Source organism: Xiphophorus maculatus, chromosome 4 (assembly GCF_002775205.1).
Source record: "Xiphophorus maculatus strain JP 163 A chromosome 4, X_maculatus-5.0-male, whole genome shotgun sequence".
Taxonomy (NCBI): domain Eukaryota; kingdom Metazoa; phylum Chordata; class Actinopteri; order Cyprinodontiformes; family Poeciliidae; genus Xiphophorus; species Xiphophorus maculatus.
Genome location: NC_036446.1, coordinates 1,695,444 through 1,713,945, shown reverse-complemented (window position 1 = coordinate 1,713,945; position 18,502 = coordinate 1,695,444). Strand labels below are relative to the sequence as shown.

At 40.8% G+C, this 18,502-nt stretch overlaps 1 protein-coding gene across 8 annotated transcripts in view; it reads right to left on the bottom strand.

The window, feature by feature from the left end:
• Positions 1-18,502, bottom strand: part of LOC102229383 (serine/threonine-protein kinase BRSK2-like) — a 94,854-nt gene that overhangs the window by 30,679 nt on the left and 45,673 nt on the right. For all 8 annotated transcript variants that reach the window (XM_023332330.1, XM_023332331.1, XM_023332332.1 and 5 more), the window contains exon 2: positions 12,852-12,946. In XM_023332330.1, coding sequence (XP_023188098.1) covers positions 12,852-12,946 — 95 coding nt within the window. The remainder of the gene's footprint in view (positions 1-12,851; positions 12,947-18,502) is intronic.

Below are 18,502 nucleotides of genomic sequence, written 5' to 3'. Positions count from 1 at the left end.
TAATTTTATTTAAAAACATTTTGGATTAGTTTTTCCAGTTCTGTAAAAATTTGGATCAATATATATATTTTAAAAAAATTCTTAACAACCCACTCATCAGTTATCTAGAAATAAAAACAACCCAGAGATCGTCTATTACAAGGATATGAGTTTAAAATTCAAACTACATGACACCATATGGAGAAGTGCTAGAATAGTATTGTGGTTATGTCACTCATCAATAACAAAAATGTTTCTTTCTTTTTCAAAAAATGATAATATTTTGACATTTTCGCTTGTTAAACTACATAAAACACAAAGTTTCTTTTCTACGGGACTAAAGATAAAAAATCGCAGTAAACGCGCATCTCACTCTGCTGAGGATCTTTGCAGCTGGAAGAAACGGCAGGCTAACGCTAGCTTACAATTTCTCTCTCTTTGAGTCAAAAATTACAGAAACATTTAAATTAACTGTATTTCTCCATCCCATAATAAAGAAAGTTTCTTATTATTACAAGAAACAAAACTCGTTAAAACAGGAACATTTCTCGTATCGAGACAAGTTTTAAATCTCATTCCTCATTAAAACTACATAACATTCTTGTCATAATAGACCCTTTTCACAGTGACGTCAGACAATGGCCGCCATAACTCAAAACTGGGTATCTTTACTTCCGGTGTGATTTTGCCTTGGGAACCAAGCTGAAAACTTCCCGCATTCTCATAATCTTAAGGATATAATAAAAGGTAAGTTTAATAATAACAGCATTTAAGTGTTAGATAGCTGTTACTAATCATTGTAAATTCACCATTCTCTATCTGTGTATAAAATAAACAGCCTCCGATCGGAGAGTAAACCACCTAGCAGCAGCTTTAGCCACATTTAGGAAAAATATACTCTCTGTCAGCGCTGTAACGTTTAGAGGTTCACTTTCTGTGTTTTATAAAACGGTGTTTACGTGTTAGATAACCGTTATCAGTCATTGTCAATTTACCATTCTCCAACTGTATTCAAAGGAACCAGCTTCCGATCATGAGTAAACCAGCTAGCAGCAGCTTTAGCCACAGTTAGGAAACATATACACCGCCGCCTGTCAGTGATGTAACGTTTAGAGGTTCGTTTTCTGTATTAATGGAAAATAAAAACAAGACAAAAGCCACAAATAACAGTTGGGCTTGACGATATTTCTGTTTTTCCAGCAACAAAATGCGCATCTCCATGCACTGTTCATGTTTCTGTCACTGCTAACTGTCACAGAGTCTCTCCCAAAGACGCAAAGAAGGAATAAAAATAAATACACAAGAAAATATTAATGTGCAATGATTTGGATAAATAACTTTAATCTGATTACTGGATTTGAAATACGAACTCGTTAGATTATTCGTTACCGAAAAAGTGGTCCGATTAAAGACATTACAAAGCAGCGGCGGCACCGGACATCTCTGCTTATAACAAACAAATCCCTATTTTATGGGATGAGTGGCAACTCCAGTCTATAATTTAATAATCTGATCAAGATTAGAGCCTAAAACGTTATAGTTCAAAAACAGTAAAAAGGTCTGGTTAAGGAACAGTTATGTCACGTAGTTAGCTAACAAAATTCACTAATGCTAAGCTAACGGTTACGCAAAACAAAAATACCTACCTTCATAGTCAAACAGGTATTGTTCGGTGAAGAATTTGTAGCCTTTGTCTAATTTAGATTTTTTTGTCAGAGAGAACTGGTTTGCAAATCGTGATATATCTTCAAATCTTATTTTAGGCAAATGTTTTAGAGACTGTGTAAACTCCATGCTCCGGTGATCTGTCTGATCAACATATGCTGTCAGATTTATACATCTCTCTCTCTCTCTCTCTCTCTCTCTCTCTATATATATATATATATATATATATATATATATATATATATATATATATATATATATATATATATATATATATATGAAATAGACAACTTTATCATTACTTACTATGTACACCGGAACTAAGGATACACAGCTTCGAGCCAAAACGGAAGTTGTGTGACGTCATGTGAAAAGGGTCTATTGTCATAATTCTTGTTATAATGAGAAACTTTCTCGTGAAAATATTTCCACGCTGTGGCCGTTAAACGGCTCTGTAAAGAAATCGAGCTTGAAGTTTTTTTTCTTCGCTGAAATATGACAGGAACGGTTAATCAGGAGCATTACTGCCCCCGACAGGTCAGTTGAGAGAATTACATTCTATTACAAACCCGCCCTGTGCACGCGTTACCAAAGTTTAGCCACTAGAGAGCGCTAATTTTCACCTCTGGTAGTAATTTTTTCAAGAATGTAGCTAATATAATAAATCTGTAGTTTAGCTTAAAGGGGAAAGCAGCGGCCAGATGGAGCTAATGAAATAAACTCCAACTGATCATCAGCTCTATAAAAACTGGTGAGTTGTGTCAGGTCTGTGTTAATATTGCCACCAAGATAGATCTCCAAAATGAGTCCAAAAGCTGCAGCTGGGTCATCAGCAGAACCATGATCCCAAACACAGCAGCAGATCTGCAGCAAAATGTCTGAAAAAGGACAGAAGTGCTTTTACTGGCAGTAGTTTCACCTGAGAGTCATTCATGTTTTTACAGTCGCTGCCTTGAGCAGCATTAAGACCACCTGCTGTTCAGTCCATTTGCCGCCTGCTGGCACCTGAGTGGGGCCGGTTCTGGACCTCTGAGCTGCAGAAACAAACTGGCAGCAGTTCTTACTCTGATGTTACTAAACATCTAAAACCTGGGGTAGGGTTAGGGTTAGTTAGGGTTAGGGTTAGGGTTAGGGTTAGTTCAGCTGGCCGAGTTTTCCAAACAGGCCATTCAGAACTTTATCTGTTTTTTTACCGGCTCCACTTCCTGGCCAGATCAGTGACTGAGGCGTTAAAATCCACCCAGTCTGAGGAGTAAAACTCACACCAGAACCGCGGTGTGACAGACACTGAGACTCCTGACATCTCCGGTTTTTGCAGCCTGGTTTCTGTCAGCAGATCTTCACAGACGTCCAGCTTGTTGTGAAATATTTTCACCTCACCCAGAAACCGGACAGGCTCCAGGAGTCTGGAATCAGTCCTAAACTAAATACTCTGACTCAAATATTTTACTGACCCGCCGTTATCAGTGGTGTTAAATCATTCAATATTATAATGAATGGCAGGTCGTGAGTTCCACAAAATTATTAAAATGATCTTAAAAGCTAAGATGAATCTAAAACTTCTGTGTGAGGTGGGAGAATCAGAGCATCTCCACGGTGTTTGCAGGCGCCTGCTTGCTGATGCAGCATTAAGGGTTTAGTGGGAACATCTGGCAGCAGAAATGATTAAAAGTCTCTTCATCTCACACCTCTGGGAACGTTTCATGTTCTGAAGGAGGTTGGAAACATAAAAGTAACAAAAAGTTGATGAATTGGACAATACTGACTCAGACTGTCAGATTCCAGAAGATGAGGAGGATCTAAAGGTCTGATGATGAAGATTTGATCATCATCTAACTGGTGAGTCCACAACGACCAGACAGCATCAATATTTATAGAATAAGTGGAAATCCATCCCACTGATCTTCATCAGACTTAAACACGTCAACATGTCGCTGCGTTAATGGTCCTTTCTTCTGCCTCTCCACCAGAACGCCTGACCGTCTGGACTCCGCTCTGGTGATGTGACTGAGAACGGACAGACTCGGGACAGAAGACCCTGAAAATCAGATTTCACTTCCATCAAAGCCGCCGCTCTTCAAAGCCCCGTCACTGAGGACAGCGCCGGAGGCTGGCAGCAAATAAATTATAAAAGAAATCAGGTTTTAATCTTTGGACTCAGTGTCCTGCAGAACCGGCGTCACAGCAGCTGATGGAGAAGCTCCTGGCCTGAGGGGGCGCTGTACCCAGACCCACTGAAGGAAACGACACAAAACCCTCACTGAGCGCAACTTACTTCTTCACCAAATGGAAACAAAAAAAGGAATGGCATCAGAATTTAACGACTGGAGGATTTTACTTTTGCCTTTGGTAAAAAACCATGAACCATTTACCCAGAATGCCCTGCTCTGTAGTCCACTTCCTGCTTTTGGAGCGGTCTCCAGTCCGCTCGGCGTTCCCATATGCATTCAGTCTGTTCCAGAGTTCACTTCAACCAAACAGAGACAGAGGTTTGTAGGTGGACCAGAGTTCACTCTTTTGGTCCAATTGTGCATTCACACCTCCACAAACGAACCGGACTTTGTAACTAAACAAACTGGAATTGGATTCAAGAGTAGTAACTGCTCACGGATTGTTACAAAAAATTAAACGTTCAGAGTTTTATTTGTGCTCCTCATGGCTTTCTATGATGGTCTTATGCAGAAGAAAGACCATAAAACCACACATTATTATTGTTTTTAGCAGATCACAGGCCGTCTTCTCTTCCTACTCAGCCACTGAATCAACTCTCATGTCCTGCTTCACTACCTCCATGAGTTTTCCCTGGAGTTTCCTGCTCCGGTTTTCCAGTTCGTCATCATTCTCTGGGTTCGCCTGCGTTGCGTCGGTACGTGATCCTCTGTAAATGTCCCCGGTGTCTCCGCCTTCACACATCAGATCCAGTTGCCTCTGTTTTCATCAGTTCTCCGCCGGCTCACACAGTGCAGCCTGGCAGAGGCTAATTAAAGACATGTACAAGGTAAGCAGGCTCTGAACCTGGCGCCCCCCGGGTTGACTGCCACACTGACGGTTATTAGACTCAATTATGTCCCATATGGTTTTTTAATGTGCTGTAATAAAGTGCGCTGTGACGGTTGGTGGAAGGTTGCAGGTGAAACTCTGGGTTACTCATCGTCCCTGCAGAGCAGAGACAGCAGAACCGCTTCCTGGTTGAGTCAACTGCTTAGAAAGGTGACGATGTTTAAGACTCTAATAAGTCGGGTTGTGCAGGACGCAGGCGAAGGAGAGCCGCTTTAAATTCAATTATCTCCTGGACGTCTGGATGTTAATACAAAGCAATTAGTGCTGGTTGTGTTCAAGTGTGATGGGAGGAATGGAAATAAACGTGTGACATTTCACAGCCCAGTATCTCCAGACTGAGAACCTCATTACAAGTGCGAACGCTCCTGTTTCTTTCATGAAGTGAGATGAAAAGTCAGCGTGAGGACGCCGTGGTCATCCAGAGTTCAACCTCTGCTGCTTTTTGATTCGCTTTATCCCCAGGCGAGTGTTAGAGCGTCTTCTCTGCCTCTCAGCTCATTCAGCATCAGATCAAACCTTCACTATCTGTAGTGGTGTCTGGACTCTAACACAGCCAGGCTAAAGGTATCTGTGTGGCAGGAGCCACAGTCCGAAATGCACAGGAAGAACCTGCGAACACCTGGTAGAAAGACGGCAGACCGGGATCTGAACCCAGGATCTTCTTGCTGCAAGGATTTGGAGAAACACAATAATTTCTTCTGTTTGTCCATCACAGCAATGCAAACAGAAGCAGTGAAAGTAAAGCAGAGATTTTAACAACAAAAGTATGAAATGCAACAGAATTTTAGACATTTCTGCTGCTTAAAACTTAAAGTTGCTTCTTTTACGTTAAAAGCTTAAAATTGCTTCTATCACAGCCAAACACACAAACTGTTTGATGAATTGTGACGCTGCTGCCACACCATTTATCCTCCTTCTTTGTCGGTTTTATCAGCTACAGACTGTTTCAGCTTCACCTCCAAGCACAAGATCAAAGATCTTATCACAAACCTGCCGATGACCCGACACCGAGAATCCAAACTCTCAGCAATTATCCTGCTGCTCTACAAGGCCGGATCAGAGTGAGGCAACTTCAGGTTCAACTCCGGGCTTCCAGCATCTTAATGTGGTTCATTTCTTAGCGAGGCGTAACTCTGTCACTTTTCCTGCTGCTGAGCAACACATGAGGCAACATTAGAAAAGTTTAGACACTCTCCTCTAATTCCCAAAGTAACACCAGAAATCACATCCGTACCCACTGAAATCCTCCATCACCACCACCCGATCTGTGACTCAGGTAGACTCTTATTTTGAAAATGGAATAAAAAAATATGAGGAAGAAGTTGTGAACAATTCAAAAGAGAAGAAAGGAACATTAGCAAGACGTTTCCCCACAAACAAGCAGTCACTGTGTTGAAGTTAGTGGTCGAACTGTGGGCGGTAACATTAGCATAGCTGCTACATGTTTAGCTTTGAGATGCTATTATAGGCTAGAATGGCTAACATGCTAACTCCTTTTAGCACAACGTGAACACAACAATAGTCTCTTCCTTCTCATCAAATTTTATTTTTGAAGCAGAAATTAACCCCCAGTGAGCCGAGAGAATCGGCTTCTTCGTCCATCTCTGTTGTTAGCAGAAATCGCTTGTGCGTCAGATTTATGATGTACCAGAAACACATACAAACTATTGTTTGTAGTAAAAAGAAAAACAAATTGAACTGCGTTAAAAAGTTGACATACTTAGGAAATCAAAATTAACCTGTTGAAGTCCAGCCCCTAACATTTACATGAGTTAGAACGTGTTTTTAACTAAAGTGAAGTTCTATGCAGATGATATCAAACTTTATCCAGTTTGTTCTACTCTATGACAAACTGTAAGCTGCTTCTAGCTGCACTTTTCTTTAACTTGATCTTATTGTCAATTAAACTAAATTTATTAAATAACTCTCAGATTTAATATAATTTATGTTTTTCTATTTTTCTTATGATCGTCTTACAATATTTTGGTGATTTGACTATCAGACACCCAGAATCCCTACTGGCCCTCCATCATTCCAACTTGAAATGGTTTTATTTTTCACACAAAGTGCAAAACTTTTATTTCTTTCACAAATTTTCTCTCAACATTCCTGTTCAAGGTTCCACAAAAGAGAATAAATATCCAGATAATATGTACATATGCATCAAGAAAAGGCAGAAAACTGTGATCCTCTGACACAAACAAACAGCAACAGGAAACTTTACATGAGGATCAACTCAGGATTCAGTGTCAGATCACATAAAGAAAGGTTTCCTGCAGCTGTCAGTCAGCCAAATCAAAGTTTAGAATATTTAAAAAGTTCAACAATCCAGAATCTCTTAACTTTAAAATCTCATTTTATCATCATCCGTCCCTCTGCTGGCTTCATGTTTGAAACCTGCCAACACATATTTTCCTCCATTTTCTCGGAGAAGCTCCGCATCGTGTCAAAAGCCAACATCCTCCTGGGATCGACGCCTCCTCGCGTCAGAGCTCGTCTTAATGAATTACAAGGACCGACTCTGGTTACGGCGCCGCTTCCAAATCTCTCTTTAATTGAAACACGATGCAGGGCCGGGGGCCGACGGGGGCCGTAAATCGGAACATCCGCTCGGTAATCAAACCGCCATCTGTTGCCATGGCGTCCAGAGGAGAGCCCGGCTCAGTCCGCGGCCCAGTCGCAATCAGACAGCGAGACGCGAGGCTCCACAGACGACACGGAGCATTCAGGCGCTTAATGGAGCAACACGAATCCATTCAGAGGCGACAGGAGGAGCAGCCTGCTCCGAGACAAAACAGGAAACAGGAGAAACGGGAGGAAAGAGGGAAAGAAAGAAATGGTGCTGAAAAGTGCTGGACCTGTCCCACTGGAAAACAACAGGAACACTACCAAATAGCTCAAATTCTGGATTTGTAGCATAAAATTGTTGAAATTACTTCCTCAGAATCTCTTTTTTTTTCAAATCCAGTGGAGGGGAAAAATTGCCGAGTTATAAACCTAAAACTTCTCGGTCAGCGTTTTGTTGCCTGGTTTTCCTCAGAGCTCTAATTCTCGCAGGACTCCCCTGATGAAAAACTATTTCCGTCGTCAGTCAGGCTCCAGCTGACGGATCGTCCTGCAGGACGGACCTTCGTCACGCCGCTTTGTTTTCCCTCCTCAAATTTCCACCAATAATCTCCAGTGTGACTGTTTGCTCTCAGTGATTTGTTTCATTCTGGTGGACAGAGTTTGTTCTTCCACATGGATAACAGTCCAGTTTTTTTTATTAAAGGCTGTATTTTATCCCCAGTTTTTGGCTAAAGTGCATTTTTATGCAGATGATGTCGTATTTACTCAGCTGGTTCTTCTCTCTAATGACCTACTTTATACTGCAGTGTTTTCCCAACTCTGAGTTATTCCATATTGTTTTATTACATCAATTTAATTTAGTTTTTTTGACAAATGTTTTAAAAAGGCAGAACGTTCATCTGTTATTTTAAACAGGTTTCTATCAAGGTTGTGATGAAAAATGGAAAAAGATAAAGCAGAGAGTGAAGGAGAAAGAGAAAGCATTGAAATAACTTAAAAATATAAATTAAAATTCACTTCTAAAGAAAACTTGGAGACACAAATCAAGTATTAGAAAAACAAATGTTCTCATCAAAAAATTATTTAACTCAGTAATTCAATTCAATCTGCATGAATTAATGCAGCAATCCATGCAAAATGAGCCCCAACCAAATATTAAGTGTAAATACTTTACAACACAAGAACAGGCAGGTCATCTTTGATCAAAATCATTTTTTATTTGTATGAGAAACTGAATTTTGGGTCTCATCAGCTGTAAGACTGAATAATCTTTTTTCTTGAACTGAAATAAACTTTCAGACGACATTTTCATTTATTGAAAATAAATGAGCTTTTTAGGCAGTGATCGTTTAGGTCCTTTTGTTGCTGCACAAATAATTTCCATCAAGGTTTATCAAGAAGGAAAAGAAGAATAAAAGGTTCAATGAGAAGTGAAGAGGAAGCTCCAGAGGAAAAGTCTGCAGAGAAACGTCACGTCAGCAGGGAGAATCTCCCCGCTGGGAAACGGCCGGGCAGCGGCCCAGATCTCAGGCGTCTGATGATGAGGGAGATGAAGCCGGCAGCCTTCGCAGCCTTCGCAGCCTCTCCTCTGTGTGAAAGCATCATCTGCAGAGACGCTTTGGTTTAAGGTCAGGGTGAGTCGTGGGAGCAGGTCAGATACTCTCCTCCATCGTTCAGCAACAAAAACCAAGAAAACTTCAGATCCTTTGACCTGGAGAACAAACTGCTGTGACCTCTAGGTGCTCCAGTCCTGGTCGAGGCTCCAGGCTGTCGGGATGTTTTCCACCTGATAGTGCGGCACATTCAGTTCAATCAGGGAGCAGAGCTTCACCATCTGCTCCACCTCCAGCTGCTGTGGCTCTGAGTCAAACCAACCTGTTCCCCTCCTGGCCTGTGGGGGCGCTGCACCAAGAACCACTGAAGGAAACGACACTAAAACCTCTGAAATCACTGAGCACAACTTCCTTCTTCACCAAATGGAAACAAGATGGCGGCGTCAGATTGTAGAGGTTGGAGGATTTCTCTTTAGTCTCTGGTAAAAAAAAAAAACACAAACCTTTTCTTCTGCTAGCGCTAGGCTAGCACGTTTGTTTTGGTTGTTTTTATTCACATTGCAGGTTTGGTTCCCAGTAGAAACAGAGAAACCGGCCAAAAATAATTATATTAGTGAAAATGAGATGAAGATTCATCCTAAACCAGAGGATCTAATAATTCCTAATATTTCTTCATTCAGGATCAAAAACGATCGTCTCGTTTTGTCCAGTAAATCCCTTTAACTCTGTGTTCATGACAACAGCCTGTTTTTTCTATGGAAGCAAAGAAACACAATGAAAAATATTTTCTTCTCCATCAAAGTGATTTGATAAAGAGCAGCGTAGAGAGGGACGAACAAAAGAAAACAATCTGTCTTTACAGAGCAACAGTTTGACAGGTTCTGCTGGGGAATGTAAATGTGTGAACAAAAGGAGACATTCATATGCAAAACCTCCTCAGAACGACGCTCAACGCGCCACAAAGTTCAGCGAGAAAAGCTGCAGCAGAAAAAGCAGCAGAAACGTCTTTAAATGTCACAGACGATGGAACGAAGTGAGGAAATCCTCGCAGACGCAGGGCGACGTTTTCTACATTTCCAGCCGGCTGCTTGGATTCCTTCGCCTGAGCTCACCACGGCCAGGACTCGGTACAAAACAAAATAAAAAGTTACTGTTGCCATGACAACAGGGGGGTTGCTCCTGTGGGTAGAACCCCTCAGACAGGCGCGAGGGGAGAGAAAGGTTTTCATCAACAGAAAGACGTCAGCAGAGCTCAGAGGAGCAGAAACTCTGCAGCGATAGTCGCCTGTAACTGGATCCACAACCGGCTGCAGGATCAGCAGACAGAAACGCAGCTGCAATGCTAACCATGAAACGCTAAGCATGCAACGCTAACCATGAAACGCTAACGATGCAACGCTAACCATGCAGCAACGATAACTATTCAGCAATGCTAACCATGAAACGCTAACCATGCAACGCTAACCATGAAACGCTAATGATGCAATGCTAACCATGAAACGCTAACGATGCAACGCTAACCATGCTGTAACGCTAACCATGAAACGCTAACCATGCAATGCTAACCATGAAACGCTAATGATGCAACGCTAACCATGCAATGCTAACCATGAAACGCTAACTATTTAGCAACGCTAACCAGCATTACTAACTATTCAGCAACGCTAACGATGCAACGCTAACGATGCAACGCTAACGATGCAGCAACGCTAACGATGCAGCAACGCTAACGATGCAGCAACGCTAACGATGCAACGCTATCAAAGCGATGCGTTTCCGGTCGCTACAGAACACAGTCCATCTGACTCCGAGATAAAAACATGAAGGAAATGTTTCCCTGATCATTGTTTCACTTTCAGAATTAATAATCAATTCTTTCAGTTTATAAGAATTCAGATGATGACAAAAGATTAATTTCACACATTTTCAAGAAACAAAGAAATTTGCTGATGTCAAAAAGTTGTAAATTTGCAATAAAAGGGAATTACAATTTCCCTTAAAAAGGCATAAATTTAGCAGATTAAAACAAAGATAGTCTTTATTATTATAAATGAAGAAATCTGTAAGAAAAATCTTAAATTTACTGAGATTTTAAAGTCAGACATTTGCAACAAAACGTATCACAGATTGAGGTGGTAAATTTTTCAGATTCATCTGGATATTTTCCAAACTGCAGTTTCATTTTCTCCTTCATTAAACTGGAGAAAGGTTATAAATAAAGGTATTTCTGAGTGAAATAGATGCATTTATGAGAAACCTGCCCATATTTCTCTACATAGAATACAGACAGAAAACAGAGGTTTTATTTGGGTTAGGGTTAGAAATTGGCTTTGTGAATCCAGTGCAGAAATAAAAGTTTAAATCAAATCATTCTGAACTGTTCTGTAGATTAAATGTTTCCAATTTATTGGATATTAAATGTTTTCGCCTCTCCTGCCACATGAAGCATGTTTGACCTGAGAGTCGGGAGGTTTCCACATTCAGTTAGTAGAAAATATAAAACTCCTTCAAATGCATTTCACCACAAACTCCTCCAATCTGATTGCTGCAGCCAGGAACCAATCAGCAGCGAGCTCTCGCTGTGACCTCACAGCTGAAGCCGTCCTGACATCGTGACCTAAACACTCCTTCACTCAACGCCAGACTTCGCTTCAGCATCGTGTTGACAGCTAATTAACTGCAGAGCCACAGAGTTCCTCACGCTGACCAATAGGGTGAAAGTGGCGAGGTCACATGACCTCCACCGGCTCCTCTCCACTCACACACGGTTTCATAACGACGCTTCATGCTGGAGCAGAGGCTCAGAAAGAGGTGAAAAAAGTCATTTTGGAAGAAAATTGGCTCTGCTGATGATGAACGACTGACTGATTTCCAGACGTAACTTTTTATGTGCCAGTAATGCAGATTAAAAGACTGTAAATGCTGAGACAAACTCTGACATTTCAACATCAGAGATTGAGTGAGACCGATCGTAATGAGGCAGGGAGCTGAATTAAAGGCTGTCGACTCAGAAACCCTTCCTGATGGAGGGAAAGTGGAAAATCAGGCAAATCCTCCAGTTTTACTCTGCAGCAAGATGAAATTTAGCAGAAATAATCTCACTAGTTGTTCAGTAATCCACTTTCAGGGACAAATTTAGTTTTATTCTTTTGTATTCACATCAGAGGAGAATCTTGTAATTTATCACAGAAATGTGCAGCATATTTATTTTTTATGCTAAATTTCATTTTTTACATGAACTAAAACAAAAGTAACATTTATTCATGTGTTACGAATGTTCTGAATGTGTCAGCGTTTTAAAAAAAGCAGAAATCAGAACTTTTCTGAGCGAAATGACCAAACTATGAAACGGGAAAGTGTTCAACCCCGTCACACACAGCAGGAAGCGAAGCGTTGTCCAGCGAACGTGAGTCAGAGCGCCACACGTGACTCACTCGGCCTTCGCCGCATCCACCTGTTTGCTTAGGGCGTAGGAGGGACGGCGGTAATAACAGGAGCGATAAAGAGCAGGTGCCTGTCCGCCGTGTGAGCCCGAACACCTGCGCTGTACGAGACTGTAGCCGGTTCAATACGTGTGGGTGACACGGTGACAGCTCTAAAGTGCACCTGCATCACTCTCTGCTCTATTTCTGGCTCCTGTGGGAGTGAAACACAAATGTTTCTGCAAAACCGACGCTAGGAAGCTCCTAGAAACAATTCCTGCTAGGAAACAGTGACTGCATGACTTTATGTCTCTGGATTAGATGCACCTGTAGGTTCTCTTCCAGAGGGAAAAATGTATCGCTCATTTTCAGAAAAGCTAATCTCTTCTACAAACAGAAACGTTTGCTGCATACCATCAGTCAGGACAAAGAGAACACCTTAAAGTTTCCCTGTATGCACTTACCAGCACCCAGTAAAAATATGAATCATTTTCAGAAGTGCTTTAGTAAATCCTTGCATCAGAAGTGTCCAGCATAACAGTGATCAGCGGCAGGCTGAAAGATGAATCATGTTCCTCCCTGTTTGGAGGTGAATCAGTCTTACCTTCATTAGAACGGACTCGCTGAGCTTTTCTCTGTTGACGATCTTTATGGCGACCTTTTGACCTGTGACACAGTGGAGACCCAGCTTCACCAGACCTGAAACACAGACATCAAACAACATTCACATCAACCTGGCTCAATCTGAATGGTAAAAACTTTAAAATTTCAGTCATCACATTTGAGAACAGACCAGCGATAACAAACCAACCAGCCAACCACCAAGCTAACGCTCCAACCAGCCGCGACCCAACCACCAGTCAGTCCTGGTGCTTCCAGATGTTACACCTGGCATCACCTGCTGCTGATGTTAACATCATCTACTCCGGTGTGAACACAGGAGACCAACATGGAGCTTGATGGATTCTTCGATGATCAGAAGCTGCAACCTCTAATTATTCTCCTTTGTCACCACAAAAACTGAAAAACTTAGTAAAACACGTTTGGTCTCGACTGTCAATGAAAAAGCTGCGTTCAATGATTCAAATAAAGTCTGAATTACAAATAAACTCTAAGACATATAGAGCAGATTATCTTTACACAACACTATATGACACAAATATGAGACAAGTGCATAGAAGAAAACCTTAGATGTTTATGATCAGAATAAATGAGTTGAGCTGCTGGAGCCTCGACAGATGAAACTGTAATAAATCTGCGTCCTTTAGCTCCCAGATCTCCTTTCTGTTGTGCACCTCTGAGAGCTCACCTGATGGAACTGTTGCAGCATAACGCAAATGTCAACAAGCAATACCTTTATCGTAATGCGGCCACAATGGCTCCATCCATCTCCATCAAAGCCTTGACACCAGAGACTGTGTGTCTCACTTTGTACTGAAGGTCTGCAGGCGGCGGAGGAAATGCCACGGCGCATATGCACCTCTTCATTACCGCGCATGTTTCACGGGACATCAGCCTGAAAGGTGCTTTCCGCCGCAGGCGCGGCGCTGGGAAATGAGCAAAGCTGAGAACAATGGGGGCGTCTTGACCAGCACGGCAGCCTGGGGGCGCTTTCATGTCGGCAGGTAGATCTGAAATGGCAGCTGGAGCCGTGCTGGTCAGGTTTCATTGATCTGGTGGAGGAGAAGAGCCAGCATGGCTAATCTGCGTACCATCAGTCAGGACAAAGAGAGCAACCTAAAGGTTCCCTGTGTTCACCCACCACCACCCAGGCAACAACGAGCGGTACTGGAGGAGAAGTGAAGGAAGACACCTGGTTTTGTTCAGGAATGAGGGGAAAACGCAGCGAGAGGTCAATCAGCCGACTGTAGAGACCCAAAGAACAAGATCGAGGATACAAGCAGCCGGAATGAGTTTCTTCCGTAAAGTAATCATAATCCAAAGGTTTACTAAAGTGTACTTATACTATTCCTGTTACAGAGTTTCTGATTTCATAGGTGTTGTTTTCAGAACCAGTTGGTAAAGATCAATCTGGTCTCTTCAGGTCGACCATCGGAGGTCTGAGTAGGAGCTCATGGTAAGAAGACGCTTCATTTGTTTCCACTGACAAACACCGAAAAGCTTAAATACAACCGAGTTACTGCAAAGATTTCATGGTCATCAGATTTTCACACAAAACTATAACAGAAAACAAGACACATTTTAAACAAAGTTAAAGACGTTTGGATCATTTGACCAACTTGTATCAATCACAGCTGAGATTTAATAAATATATTGACATATTTAAAACTTGAGGTATACTCTGTCACAACCCTAGAGATTTAATCTAATTTAAAAACAAACAAAAACCTCTTACTACATCAAAAATCTAACTGAAGATTTTGTATCTTCTCTTCCTCATTGGTTGTAGTCATGGTTTTCATAAACTCATGACTCTCCCATCATAATATTTAGAATAATTTCTGAAATGTATCCATCTGTCATGCATCAATTATTGTTTCAGTCTGACAAACAATAAATTCAAATAAGTTATTTACAATTTAGAGCCTTTTTTACATTATTTTATTGTAAAGGTCAAATTGCTCAGAAGTATTTCAGCAGATTCTGCATTTAAAAATAGATTATAATAATTTATTAATCCCAATAATCAGTACATGACAGGAGTTTTATTATTCAAGGTTCTTCATAAAACTGAATTAAAGGAGCAAATTAAAATGGATATTTAAGAGACATAAACCCAGACCGGGTTTAGTGTGGGAATGTTTCCACACAGACAGAAGACGGTATTTAGGGTGGAAGTTAGTGCAGCATGGGTCCACTGAGAGCCGCACGCATGACTTATTTCCACTAAAAACCCATTTATGATCTCATGATTACCTGCAGAGATCTTCCGCCTCCCGTGATTACTCCCCTGACACGTAAATGTGTGGTTTTGTCTCAGAAGACGAGCGACGCAGCTTTGATCTCGTGCAGAATGAGAACCATAAAAATCAGTTTGGATTTGACATTTTTCCTCCCAGTTATTGCAAACACAAAGCTCCAAACTGGGCCCAAAGTGATAATCTCTGACATTTTCACATCTACTTAGCTTCCCCCTGCCTCGTTATTCAGCTCTGACATTTACTGTTTGGAACAACTTTTCAGTCGTCTGGTGATTCCTGCACCTGATAGACAAACAACAAAGAATGTAAGAGAGGAAAAGTGCCTGGAAAAACAGCTGGCAGTTACATCTGGTGTCAAAATGTCTATTAGGCAATTAAACAGTACAAGCAGTGGTTGGCACACTTCTGCTAATCTGCTAACGCTCCAACAGAGGAGATCATTTTTCTGCTCTTTTGCTACATTTGAAAATATTTAGTGAACTTAGCTTCCCCTAAATTAATTTTTCTGGATAATTTTGAAATCTCTAATTTACTTAGCTGTAAATTTATTTGTCTGTAAATTAGCGACTTTCAGTTGAATAAAGTTCAACATTGTTTTGCTTATTGACTGCTAATAAATCTTCCAATAGTTAGACATTTATGTTAATACTTTCTGTTTTTTTATTTTAGACAGAAAACATGCAGGAACAAAATAAAAGACAAAGACAGTGAAGAACTAAATTAAATTAAATTAAATTAAATTGCTGCTCGAGGATTGTAGTCGTTCAGGGAAGATGTCATTTGAATTGAAGTTAGCGCTTTAGCATTAGCCTCCATTAAATGCTGTGTTTCAATATTGTTAGCGCTAGCGAAGCTAAGGTTTATGACTAGCCTTCTGACATCATTTGTATGTTCTCCTCCAATCTTATTAGAGTTGAACTGAACCTGAAATGAGAACGTCTCCCAGGTGCAAAGCTATAACCAGGTTAGCAACTCGCTGCCATTTCAAAACAATCTCAAGTCCATCAGAGAAAAATATGATTTTCTTCTGGATAAAGAAAAGGCTAATTCAGCCCCAGATCTGGGAAATAAACACCTGAATTGCTCTGGCTCAAACTCCACAGACCTCAGCAGCAGCATGCTTCCAGAAAACATAACCAACCATCAGGCACGGCGGAGGAGGGCTGGTGATTTGGGCTCATTTTACAGCCGCAGAACCGACTTAATTTCCACTTATCGAGTCAAACCTGAACTCTAGAACTAAATATGATCCAGTTTATTACAGAGACCAACAGAAACATGTTTATTGGTATTTAAGTACTTCAGACTTCAGTTCTAAGTAATTAACTCTTAATGTGACGTTATAGGAAAACAGCAATAAGTTTAGCGAGCAAATAAGTGACCAGAGTTAACCGGATTAGAGGAGTAAATTGATCCAGATGTATTAAACGGCTCAATATTAAATATCAGAGCCACAGGAAGATAAAATCCATGCATGGCTGCAGCTGAAGTCACACGGGCTTTTATTGATTTCTCTCCTCTAAATCAGATCAGTCCTCTCCACTAATCAGATCAATATCACCCGACCTCTGACCTCTGCCGGCTGAACTCGTTTCTCATCCATTCCCAGGTGTTTCCTGTCTGCTCTGAGCCCGGAGATAAAAAATGACCCGTAAAGACTCCATTTATCTCCTTTAATGAAAACACTTGACTAACAGAAACACTGCGGACGTAAAGCAACATGATTCACCTGAACGCCCCACAGGACGCTGCGTTCAATGACACGGCTTTCAGACGCCGTGTCATGAATACAAAACAATTTTAATTTAAATCCTCTGGAGCTCAGCTTCTTACTGAGAAATTAAGGTTTTCTGAATATTAAAGACTTTGGATAAACTTCTTATCATAACAGCTGGTTGGTTAAAATATGTGGTAGCAAATTCTGGAAAAAATTAATAAAATAAAATAAATAAGATCAGTTTCTAACCAATGAAATGACGCGAAATGTAAAAGTTTTTATTTTGATGCTTACAAAAAAACGAATCCTTCAGTTTTTCATTTGTGTTTTATGAGTTTGTGCCGTTTGGGCTTAAAGAAAATCTGCCAGCGTAACACATGGAGTTCCTCAGGGCTGTGATCTCAGTCAACTTTTATTCAGGTTTGGAGAAACCTGAATAAAAGTTTCCAGCCGACTGGAACCGGGACCAGAAAAGTCAGGAAGTATTCACAGATCCACAGCACCGAGTCTGATTCTGCCCTGAAACGGGTTAGTGACAAATTTAGCAAGAAATTTTTGAACTAATAAAAAGATAAATACAGTTATTTTAAATAAGTTCTGTAAAATTAAAGTATTTAAGGACATTGGTTCAAATTATTGAATTAAACTGATGTATTTCTCAGAGATTTGTTTCCACAGTAATTCTTTCATCATTTCATTTATTCCTAATTTTTTAGGAGTAAAAAATTAGGAATAAATTTCCTAATTCCTAAATATGGGAGCTTATTTTAAAATCAGAATCCTGACATCTTAGAAACAAACAGATCTGGTGGATCCTATTATTTTCATCAGGTTATGTTTTTGTAATAAATAGTGGAAATTAAACCATTATGATGATGTCAGAGTTTTGACCAACAGCCTCCCTGTTTGGTTATCTCATTTAACTATTTCTGTTTAAAACCTGCTTTATCTATAGATAAACCTGTTTATTTCTCTTTCCTTTAACTTTTAGTTGCATCGTTTCCTGCACTGCGTTGGGTCCAGTTCCAGGTCCAGACTGGATGGATTGATCCTTCCTGCTGCGTTACTGGGAAAGACGGCCTGTAAATGAGAGCAATGAATCTTCCTGGAAGTGAAATAAATGGTGGAAATGTTGCTGCAATAAAAGAATAATTGAACTTTAACCAGCAGGAGATCCTTTAACACAGATTCATTCAGCTGAACTCATGTTCCTCCGTCATGAATCCCTTTAAAATAAACAACTTTTACTTTTTATCTCTTCTTAAAGAAACTGAATTTAACTGTGAGATTTGTTTATTTTATTATAAAATAATATTGTATAATAAAAGCTGAACCAAATTAGCCAGTAGCTGCAAGACAAAAACAAATGACTGGAGCTCAGGACTACCAGTAGGAGGCGCCAGCTCCCACCTCTAACGCCGGAACCATAAATGTTTTGTCCGTCTGCAGCGATCAGCGTTTGCAGTTTTCCTTGCTGACCTTCAGCCGCGGCTGAGAACCGCAGCAGGAAGTGTCACAACGTTTCCCTCCGAGGTGTGAGACGGCGGCCGCGCGTCGCCCGCCGTTAGCTCATCACGAATGTGTCGACTGGGAGAAGAGACAAGCGTCTGACCCCCAGGTGAGCTCTTCTTCTTCTTCTTCTTCTTCTCTAATAAT